We start from the raw sequence: 12,391 nt of genomic DNA on the forward strand, positions 1-12,391 counted from the left end.
TAACACTTACGGCAATGCAAGTTAACTTGCACATGGCTCACTTCATTTTACCAGTATACACCCTAGAAACGCAGGCTGCCAGGAGAAAGATAGAAGAGACATAGGGTTGTCGGTCAAAAACAAAGTGCTGGAAGTATGACTGAACGGCATTTAAAGTATGTGGAACACATGACTTCAATGCGAGCTATCCAGCCTTACATTTCCGTGGATCGGTTTTAAGTTTGCCTAAGAATTTTGCATTCAAAATTTCACTGGAAACATCTCTAGTTTTGCACTGTTTCAATATAGACTTCTGAGCGAAAAGCACATGCTGATGTAGAAAGATACAGGTGTTGACAGCAATCAGCTTCCACTGGCTTCAAAAGACTAACGTAAACATGTGACACGTTTTTACAGTCCCTTCATGGGGGTGGCACTGCACGAGTGAGGAGTACATGAGAGAAAACAGAAAATGGACTATTCTTTTCCATTTTAGAAAAGTTTAGTGTTCATTTTCCTTGGTGCGTGCTCAAGGCGAAACACTACAAATGAATCACCTAAGGAGCATAAATAATTACATAGATCGTAGGCCACCCCCCGAACCGAACCCCTCCTATAACACATCTTTTGCAAGAGATGCGATACGACTGTGCTGTGGTACATGCATTTATTAGCGAATAATGATTGCCTGCAATTATTATTTTATCATAACGATACAGTTTTTTTTTTTTTAAACTCCGAATACAAACACTGGCGCTGCTAGAAAATCTTAAGGGGCAGCACAATTCCAGTTTCCATTTTCCTGCTAGACTCTCGGACCATAACAATGCGACTGACATTCTTCCCTTTGAAGTCATATTTTTTTATATTGCACACCAAAATGGGCAATTACGCCATAAACGGTAATGGCAGCGCAAGTTACCATTATCACTGCCCGGCAGAGCATGTGCACTAACGCTTTTTACAGCATTAGTAAATTAAGTGCGTCACCCAGGAACAAGAACTAACAATAAAAAACGTCGGCAAAAGAAATGTTCATCATGTATGTAAACCTTTCTCCATCAAAGCTTGGTGAGAGAAATCCAATTAGTGCAACTATACGTGGAGGATTTTAGCACCCCGCTGTGTACTAGTTTAAAGTATTTGAGGGGTTATATTTTCTGCAACACACCGTACGACCCCCGCAATTACGTATTACAAGCTACAGTACAGTCTGTGTGGCTGAAGTCATATTTATACACCAAACACTATTCAATTGCAAGGATGGATTGCTAGAGCAACATTCAAAGCACCCGCCCTCGAATGTCAAATAAATCCGCTGGCGCGCTGAGTATGTGAAAAAAAAAATACAAGTAAATTTGTGCGAAGCTTGTGAAAGTTTAATTAAATAAAAATAACATACTGCGAAACTTGTGCTCTGAGCATCCCCTAAATGTTTTAAAAGTAAAAGTAACTGGGGAAGAGTATCTCTCTTTGAAATGAAGCTCACCGCCTCGCAGCCGTGAAAGTGAAAGCAGGTATGTTAATTAGGGGGGGAGGAGAAGTGAGGCCGGAAAGGAGCACATGGGGATGGGGTGTGAGTGAGGGGGAGCAGAAGCCTTTGTTGGTGGTGTGCGAGGCCAAGCGCGCGCCTGGAGAAGCTTCATGGCCTGGGGAAGCTTTATGCTTGAGTGGACTACATGCATTGTAGGAAATCCTTATGGTTTAAGAGACTTTGGTTCAGATATAATAGGTTTGAGTATAAATACTCGACCTAAAAAGTAACTTACCTGTAATTTACTGAAAAAGCCTATGCATTTCAATGTACTGTATTTGCTAAGGGTTGCACCCTATTGCACACCCTGTAAATCAAACAAAGAACAATTTGTATTGCATGTTCTATATTCAGCAACTTATTACTGAAAAGTATTTAATGCTTACCTGGTTCTAAAAATAAACAACAGTATAATTTTATTTATACAAAAACAATTGGCCTAGAGTTCAGTTCTTGAGTGTGTGAATTCATTTGCTGACTTGGGGTCATATGTATGAAGGCAATTTTGCAACTGCAAATGCCGAAATTCGCAGAATTTCGGCATTTGCAATCGCGAAATAGCTAAGTAGTATGTATGTAAGCAAAACAGCTGCGTAAAATAAGGAATCACAAATTTGCGATTCCCTATTTTACGATTGCATTTAAGGAATCGCAAACTGCGATTCCTTAAATGCAATGTATGAGGCCCAGAAAAAGTGCAATTTGGCCATAAGGAATCGCAAATTACCACCAACTTCAAGTTGGTGGTAATTTGCTATTTCTTTGAAAAATGCACTTTTTTGCATTTTTCAAAGTGCCATGTGGCACACATACATGCTCTTAGGGCATTTATGTGTGCCACATGGGCACACATGCACATTTCAGGGGTGCAACAGGGTGTCCTTTTGACACCCTGGCACCCTTGAGATTGCATTCTCAATTTGCGATTCTCGAATTGAGAATCGCAAATTGAAAATGCCTTCCCATTCATTCCTATAGGCCTCTAGGCCGATAGGAATAAATGGAGAGGTATTCCATAATTGCGAATTTCAATTTGCGATTCGCAATTAAGGAATATGTAGGATTCGCAAAACTATTTGCAAATCCTACATACAAAACATTTTGCGATTCTCAAATAGCGATTCTCTAAAAATCGCTATTTGAGAATCGCAAAATGTAAGTTTCATACGCATGGCCCTAAGTGTGTATATCAAATGCTTAACACTGCCCTCTGATACTGCTTACTGCTCGACCACTCTACCACAAATAGAGAGTAAGGTTCTATCCAACTTTAACCTCTGCCTACCCCTGGGGTCATCTGGACTCTATACATACTATACCATATTTTGGTATAGTATATATAGAGCCGGTTTCCTACAGCAGGTCACAAACAAAATCAACATATAATTATACAAAACAAATACAATCAATGCATTGGTGACACTGCCATTTAGAAGTGCTACGTAAGGATAAAAATGTTTATGATCAACCAGTTTCATAAAAACTTATCCACTCGAATTGGAGACATGTGCATTAACAATACCAGCATCTTGACCAAACCTGTAAGAATAACATTTTAATAAAAAAAGTTTAATACAGTTGGAGTGACATACTACCCTTCAGCTCACTTGCACATACCTGTAATAACCAAGGGAAATAGTTGCAGAACAAAGGGGAGACAAGGGTATTTAAGGATGCAAATAGTTAAAAGTAAACATCTGAAATCCGATATTAAAAAGGAGTTTTATTCAGCACAAACAGCTTTAAATACAATATCAGTACATGTAGGTAAACATCTGTTTCATAAATTTGATATATCAAACAGTTGAAGGCAGATTGATTATTGGCACAATTAAAAGGACAACTTTAAAGATATGGAAGACAAAATAATAGAGACAACACTGTCAACAAACAACAAGTAATATACTCACAGTCCAATAGCTTAACATCATCTTGGTTTTAACAGCATTTATTTTATAACATGGGACTTTCAGTATCAGCATTCAAAATGTATGTCAGCTATTTACACAACTGGCAGGTCAGAGCTTTCAGTGCAATGGTACAATCCTTTCCCATGAAATACTTACGAGTATGATTTCACAGAAGATGAACAAATGGTAGCTGATAGATGAAGTCGAAATGGAGATCAGCATGTTGCAAAATGGCTGTGAAATGTTTTGTTTATTATGCCACATCATGTAATCGGGGATCTTAGGATGGAAAGTACATAGTCTTTTTATTGGTTAATAGTCTGAACTGTTAGCTCTCCGGGTCACCATCAGGATCATTCAACTGCTGTCTTTTCAGGCTAACCAGTCTCATCTTCTCCTTGATGTGCTCTGCTGTAGAAGCCATGTCACTTGGGCTCCCTAAGTACTGTTCAGTTCTAGAAAAGAATACAGTATGCATGAATTGCACTTAATATAAAGTAACTCCATATTACCACAACTGCTGCAAACAGAATCAGGTGTGCGTGGTTATTAAAGCCTTCTAAAAACAAAATCCTTACCACATGTTTGCTTTAGTTTCTGAATCACATGCCATCCTCTGTAAACCCTTAAAAAGGGATACAGTTTCCAAACCCCTTATGTCTAAAGCAAGGTACAGTAAACTAACATATGGAGAAATAATGAGTTTAAGTAAAGTTGCAATACAAACGACAGAATGTGTGTTATACAAATTCAGAAAACATACGATAAAGCTTCTGCTGGCTGCAGGAAAATGCCGGCCCAGTGCTATATTAACAGGATATCATTTCCGAGTATTAATAACAATGATATACAAGGCAATCTTGTAGTTTTCTTCATGTCTCATTTAACTTTCTATTTGGTGCCCCCAACAAATTTGCCTCTAAGCACCATGAATAGATAATAACAAGAGAAAAGAATTAGAAGTTGCAAATTAAATGAGGATCGTCCGTGAGTAGGGAAATATCCATTCAATGGGAAGTTCCATAATGTGGGCTACAAACTGAACAGATTTCAGAACAGGGACAGCTGATAGTCCTGGATCGCCAAGTATGTGCAATATGGACATGGAAAAGTCTAGCCATTTGGTACACTGGCAGTCCTAAAAAATGCATCAAATGGATACCGTCAAGTTAAACTGAAGAAAATCATGATGTTTTAAAGTCAGCTTCACAAACACATTCAGGACAAAGTTTAACGCAGGGCAATAAATGATTTGCCAGAAAAAATATTCAATATGAGTACCACAATTATGAATTTGAAATAAATAAAATAAATATCAATGAAATTGTAAAATGAATATTCATAGGAAGTAAAACAGTGCTACCAAAAAGTTAAGTGAGAAGACGGCACAGTGCTCAAGTCCTGAAGAAAGGTGAGAATTGATGCCAACACAAACATAGAAGTCTTGTCTATGAATAACCGTCATCAAGGATGAACTGCAAAATGCATCAGTTGCCAAATAAAGTCCACATCAAATCTGATACAGGCCAAGGCTTTAAATCAGTTGGCATAGCGTTTCAATTTAGATAGTCACATTTTTGCTGCAATTGTCATGTCTAGCGTCATCCAAGTCCCATGGTGACACTACAAGCAGACACTAAAGCGAGTCCTGCTATCGCCAGAAACGATACTTTGATGTTACATGCCCATTGATAGCAAATTCTGCTCCACTGCGTTGACACTTCCAAATGTGCCTATATATTGTCCTGGACATTAGACATCATACAGAGCAGTTGATAGTACACTGCCACATATACTTACTTGGGCCTGCAAATGATTTTTCAGAGAATGATGCTCATTAGGGTGGTACCAACAAATGTCTTCTGGTACGTGTACTGGTGAAGACCCTCCACAATTTCTAGCAAAAAAAGTATTTCTCTACCAATCTGTAAGTGAGGGACCACACCAGCTACGCATTTCAACATCCTCTAACAGAGTCCTAGGCATTTCCTGCTCATCTAGAAGTTCCAGAAGCAATGATGCGAGGCAAGATCAATGTGATACGAGCTGTGTGAACCCCACCAAATTGACAGGCATAAGGGAAATATTGAGCTGAGAACGGTACCAGACTGTCCGTGAGGTTTGGTGTAATGCATCAACACAAAGTGGAGTGTCCCTACATTTTCTATACACCAACAAATGTGTACCTACAGCGACGGCTCGTGGAGGGAGTTACGGTGGGGCAGGAGGGCGGGGAGGGGGAGGGGCAGGGCGGAGGTTGCTAAAAACCGGCATATGGATAATTGCAGGTAAGTAAACAATTTAATTAATAAAACGAATTTCGTAGCTCGCACTGCATTGCATTTTGCGATGCAAGGCGCACTACGAAATTCGTTTTATTAATTAAATTGTTTACTTACCTGCAATTATCCATATGCCGGTTTTTAGCAACCTCCACCCTGCCCCTCCCCCTCCCCGCCCTCCTGCCCCACCGTAACTCCCTCCACGAGCCGTCGCTGTGTACCTATAGTGTGTGCACCCTATGCTGTAAAAAATGCATGAGGCCAGGATGGACTGCAGAAATGTATTTGCTGGTTCAAATCAGACTAGTATTGACCTGTGCAGCCCTTGGGTCCGTGACCGCTCCCACCTAGCCTTCGAGGTCAAGGCCCGGCAGTCTGGGCACGACTTGTCATCGTGGTCGGCCGCGAGACAGTAAAGGCACTGACGGTGGGGGTCGGTCACCGACATTAAGCGGTGACAATCGTCACAAGGTTTAAACCCGGGCATCCCTAACGGCACCGCCAGTTGAGGATCGACTCGAGAAGTGATCAAAAATAGATCAAAAAGTTAGTCAAAAAATTACTAAGAGTATTGCTCTTCCCGGATCTGCGCTTGATGGCGCGGAAAAAAGAAGAACTGACGTTAGTGGCATCTGAGCTCAGACAACGTCATCCTGGCGATCACGACGCAGACGATGGACGCGGAGCCGCAGACGACACCTACCGACGCGCAGGGGTACTGCCACGCGAAACTTTCCGGATCCAGTCTGACGCCTGGGGATAGTCTAAGGTAAGGAATCTAACACTAACCTATTTCTTTCAGATACACAACATTTCATGCTTGATGCAAATGCTTACATTACATTATCTGGGAATCGATGAAGCAGTTACATAATGCTTCCCAACGTACGTCACTTACTCCCTTTTACACCCACCAAAAAATAAATGACAGATCTGCACTGTAAAAACAGAAATAACAAAAAAAGCAAGCATTTTGTGGAAATTTGCTTGGAAGTTTATCTTGGGTGAGTCGCTTGGTTCTTAGTTTTGAACCTCTGAAATAGGGAGATCAATCTTTCAAATGTCAAATGTCAGAGCTCATAAAACCTAGCAAATAGTTACATGACTAAAATGGAAACAAGACTGTTAAAGTAATAAGACAAGTTTACATCAAATAAACAGACCCTCTCTTCACATGGTGCATAAATGTTTTGTCCATTATAGCCTGAAAATCGAATGAGTTGGATGATACTGAGATGAGCGATAAAAAGACCCAAATGTACATTTTATCAAATGTTCATGTGATAAAATTGTCTTTGAGAAGCAGATTCACATTCAAAACTACTTTGATTATTAAGATGTCAAAATAACATTTTCTTTTTTAACACAAATGTACACTTTGATCTGCGTAATGATAGGTTACATATGCTCAGTTGTGACACTGCTTATTTGGGAAAGTATGAAATAAGGATACAGTGTTGTGATCAGTTATATGGCAAGGGTGACTACACCTCGACATACTAGGTAAATTCCTTCTGCATGAAGTAACTAGAAAAGGACCTTAAGAATTATATTAAGCACATGGCGCTTATGGGAGTAGAAGGAAAGGTAATCATCTGTGGGATCGATGCATGTGAAGCAAACTGTGGCTTTGTGAGGGCGGATGAGCGCAACAAGGATACAGATGCTGTGAAAACAGTGTGCTTGATAACCTAGGTCTCGAGGCACACTATTAAATTGGATAGAAAGAAATACCTGACCCTGTTCCCTGACAAAGTCCTGTGCTTGATCAAGAAGTGGGTCCTCCATAAGCAGAGATGGCTCTTCAGACAAAAAACACTGAATATCAACAGATGGAGCCAGGAAAAGTATTACCAATGTGAACAAGGAACCTTAAAATGTGTTACTCCAAAGACAGAGGATCTCAGAACTAGAAAGCTGAGGCCCATGCGAGTTAAAGAAACATTATGGCTGGCAAAAAGCAACATCAGGACACAGAAACATGGAAAATAAGAGGAAGTCAGATACAAGAGTGAAGTGAGACAAACAAGATACAGTAACAATAACAAATGCATTAGAGTTCACATAAACTAGATAGACGATATGAGAGAATTCTATAGCAAGGAAAAACACAAAAAAGTCAGAACAGCCTCAGTTTCCTCGAAAATGGGTTAGGTACAGAACAACGCATATTATAGCAGTTAAGCTATATCACAACTACTCTAACTTGCACAACTAAGATGCTGAAAATGGTTTTAATCCAGTTTCTGAAATTAGATCTACTAACTTCTGAATTCAAGAAACCTCATCACAACTAACATGGATTAGGCAGAAGGATGCAATACGTACTTCCCCCATAGTGAAGCAGGCAGCAGAGACAAACTAGTTCCTTACCTTGGGTAACGCCTTATCTGGTAGAACGACTATCTAACTGCAGATTCCTTCCTTATAATATTCCCCAGGTGTCAGACTGGATTCGGAAACTCTTGAACAGTACCTTTGCATGCTGGCAGGTGGTGTTGCTCAGCTCCACATCAGCCACATCGGAAGTGACATCACGGTGCCCATAGAGGCATCACCCCAGCGCACTCACATCAGTTTCCTTCGTGAAACTTTCTGTGCCAAAAATGCAGAGCCTCTTAAAAACAAATGTAAATTGCTGACCAGTGTGCCATATTTGGTGGTGTCTTTTGAGTAAACAGCCCAGTTTCCAAAGCAGCGAGGATAGGTGGACCGGTACGGAAACTGCTGTTAGAGTCTCTACCAGATTACAGCTACCGAAGGTAAATAACTTGTTTATCTGATGAGACTTCAAACAACAGATTCCTAACCTTAGAATAGATATCTCAGCAATACCTCCCTTGAGGTGGGACTGTGAACAGACTTGACCCACTAAAGGTCATGGTGGACTGAACGGGCAAGTGCCTATCACAATGGACCTGACTTTTGAAGCAGTAATGTTAGGTAAACATGTGAAGGGATTCCCATTTATCAGCGTAACAGATGTCCAGGACAGCCACCATGCTCACTAGTGCTCTAATGTAGCTCTGGTGGAGTGGGCCTGCAAGCCCTCAGAGGGTTGCTTGTTCTGCAGTGTTTAGCAGATCTTTATGCAGAGAACAAACCAGCTTGAGATGGTCTGTTTCTGCACAGCCTTGCCTGTCTTCGCACTAGCAAACTCAATGAAGAGTTGATTGTACACCCAGTGGTCTCTGGTGAGATCAATATAGAAGGAGAGAGCTCTCTTAGGGCCACGGTGACGAAGTCTCTCCTCCTCCTTGGAAGGATATGGCAGTGGTGCTCTGGACAACGTGGAAGGGAGGGAGGTACTTGTCTGGAGGACCAGTTTGTTTTTAAAGAAAGTGGTGTACAGAGGGGGGACCAACAGAGCCTAAAGCTCCATCCTGGCTGATGTAATGGCCACCAAGAAGACAGTTTTCAGGAGCAGCAGAAGTCAACAATGTATTGGCTCAAAGGGGGTATAGATAAGGTAAGTTAGAAATAAATTAAGGTCCCATAGGGGCATAACAAATGGGGTAGGTAGAAACAAGTGTTGCAGGCCCTTCAGAAAACGAGTGACAACTGGTAACCTAAGCAGGGATGGGTGGTCCGGCAGCTGCAGGAAGACCACAGATGGTCTTAGTAGGAGGACACCTGGCTACCAAGATGACATCACATACTACGGGAGGAAGAAAACAAATTCTCAACTACTGCCATTCAATCTCTATGCATGATGGTGAAGAGTGTGTAAGTTGAGATGCAGCACCCTGCCCGGTTGCTGCGACAGGACGCCGAGGTGGAATGCGTCTCCATGCAAAAGCCACTATGGAAACTCCAGCACGCAGAAGTGCCGGAACTGGGCATTCCTGGTGGTGGCAAACAGATAGAGCCTCGCCTCTCCCAACTCTCTGAAGAGATCCTGAACCACCTTTCTTTGCAGATTAGGCCTGGGTGGAGTTCCGCAAGGTGATCCAAAACTCCGCCATGCTACGCGGAGTCTGGCAAGCAGGGGAGTGTGGTAATTTGCACCAATAGCGCAGTTTTTTTAGCACCAGGTTTTTGTCCCCGCAGCAACGTAGAGTGGTGCCAGGGTGGCACCGGGTCGGGGATGGCGATCGACTCGCCGTTGAGGGGCTCAGGCAGGGCTGGAGAGGACGCCTGATGGAATGGAGCTAGGCTAGGTGGAGGTACTTGTGGCTGCGTTAATCCGGATCCAGGGATCTTTCCTAAGGAAAGAAAGGAACTGATGTTAGTTTGCCGCAATGGCATCTATATGGGCACCACAATGGCACAAATTCATAGGCAAGACTTTCCAAACTACACCAAAAACATTCTCTCAGGCAAAAGGATAGTAGAATAACCCCACCTTCATCCTCACCACAACACTGAGAGACTGAGGTAAGAGGCCAGGTAATTGCTGGCTGCTGCATTATTCCACAATACTAAATGAAAGCCCTAACACAAAGCAAAGGGCATTCCTGCAAGATGAGCAAATAATTACATGGAAATGGAAATCTACCTAATTCAATGCAATTTTGAAGGGAACACAACATGATGAAGAAACAGCTATAGATGGTCCTAAAAATATAATGAAAACGTATAGAAATTAGTTTGCAATGAGACAAAGACATGCTTTTTAAATGATGAACAACAGAAATCTAGTAGATACAAAGGTGTCTCAACTTAAAAAGCATACTGTAGAGTAGCTTCTAGAATGAGAGGCTTTTGAATCTGCAGAGAGTGTTTTGAAAATGTGGAGTTGTCTCGTGGGGCATTTAGGATTAAGAAAGGATAGGATATGAACTTGTGCTTTGACCGTAATACGTTAGTGATATGTTACACAAATAAGCAGTCATGGTTTCAATAGACATAACATACTCCCGGTCTTACAAGAGGATTCTTTGCAGATCGTAATATTAAGTTCTTGAATGGTCAAATAACTTAAAAACCTGTATATGAATTGCACATCATAAAGTGTAACATATCATGCACATCAGTTGTCTTGGTCAGATTAAGAACTTGTCGGGAACCCTCTGATGCAGAGGTACATAAATACACGCATCGCAACTCTGACAGATTTATGTGTAGACAGATTCCCACCGAACACCATAGTCCTCTGAATGCACCTATCCCAGATGACCTCCTCAGTCTAGCAGGGGCGCATCCTTCACCACTGTCAGCTCTGTGTGGGGTAGGGAAAGGGGTCTGCCTATAGTCAGATTGCGGTCGAGCAGCCACCACTGCAGATCTTGTGCAGTCTCCTCTGAAACCTATATGGCATCTGACATTTCCTTGGTGCAATGCCCACTGAGAGTTCAGATCCCACTGCAGACTCTGCATATGCCACCTGATGAACTGAACAAGCAGTATGTAACATGCTAGCAGGCCAAGAAAGCTCTGAACCGCACTCGCCGTAATCAAAGACCTAGGCTGAAACATCAGGATTTTAGACCGAATATCCTGGACTCGTTGATCCAGAAGAAAGAAGGCTGGAATTGCACTTTGTCCAGAAGAGCTCCGATAAAAGGAAGCCTCTATGAAGGAATCAGGTGTGACTTCAGCTCACTGAGTGAGAAACAAGACGTTTGCTGTGATTTGGAGGTGGTCTACCACTGACTATGGTGAGCTCGCCTTTAACATGCCAGCCATTGAGGTAGGGAAAAACGAATCTCCCCAAATTCAGGAGATGAACGACGACCACCAACAACACTTTTGTGAACATCAGAAGAGCGCTGGTAAGGCTGAAGGTGAGTACAGCAAACTGAAAATTCTTCTGGCCTACACTGAAATGCTGGTAACATCCTGCATGTCCCCGGCAACCATCCAGCCACCCTGATCAAGGGCAGACAGAACTTGGAAAAGTGTGAGCATTTTTAATTTGTCCTTTCACACAAATGCATTTAGAGAGTGTAGATCTAAAATAAGACACCTTTCTTCTTCGATGCAAGGAAATAGCAGGATTAATATCCCTTCCCTTCTTCCAAGACCGGTATCCTCCTAATGGCCCAATAAGGCCAACAACTCTCTAAGCAAGACGCATTCTGCCTCCCACTGGATGGTTGTGTGCCACTAAGGGCAAACTAAAGTGGATCGGAGACTGATTCTGCAATGGTGGTAGATTGAATAGAGTGTTGTCCCTGGCAACCTGCACTATGTCTGCATGATACCTTTGCCACAAAAGTACTGTTTTGGGGTAAGCGGTGCATGACATTGTCTGTACACCAGCCGTCTAGAGTAAACTTGGAAGGAGCAAGACTGATGGGGAAAATCACAGGCAGAGGTGGAAAGGCTCAAGAAACACGCTGTGGTTATGTTTTTCTTAAAGCATTTGACAGCAGAATCAGTCTTTCCACCAAATAGGAGGGACCCAGCGAAAGATGTATCCATAAGGGATGCTTGTACATCTCCAGGAAAACCAGTGGATTGCATCCATTCATTTCCACGAAGCACCACACTAGTGTCCGCCACTCAGCTCTAGCAATATGTAGTATCACAGCCAGTCTTAATACAATACTTGGCGGCATTGTGGCCATTCTGAATAGTTTGAATCAAAGTGCCTAAAATTCCCTGGACACCGATTGCAAGATCTTGCTGGCCATGTCCCAGTCCGCATGCATATTACGCCCTAACAGGAAGACTGCATGACCGGCAGTAATGCCAAGCTGGCCGAAGCCAAAATTGTGTCCCGAATGCCTCAATCCTTTTTG

At 42.2% G+C, this 12,391-nt stretch overlaps 1 protein-coding gene across 2 annotated transcripts in view; it reads right to left on the reverse strand.

Moving 5' to 3' along the window:
* Positions 1-3,216: 3,216 nt before the first annotated feature.
* Positions 3,217-12,391, reverse strand: part of SESTD1 (SEC14 and spectrin domain containing 1) — a 420,103-nt gene continuing 410,928 nt past the window's right edge. For both annotated transcript variants that reach the window (XM_086956209.1, XM_086956208.1), the window contains exon 18: positions 3,217-3,878. In XM_086956209.1, the coding sequence (XP_086812335.1) occupies positions 3,752-3,878 (127 nt within the window). In that variant the 3' untranslated portion in view covers positions 3,217-3,751. The remainder of the gene's footprint in view (positions 3,879-12,391) is intronic.

The sequence above is a fragment of the Lissotriton vulgaris genome, chromosome 2_1, assembly GCF_964263255.1.
Source record: "Lissotriton vulgaris chromosome 2_1, aLisVul1.2, whole genome shotgun sequence".
In the NCBI taxonomy this organism is placed as follows: domain Eukaryota; kingdom Metazoa; phylum Chordata; class Amphibia; order Caudata; family Salamandridae; genus Lissotriton; species Lissotriton vulgaris.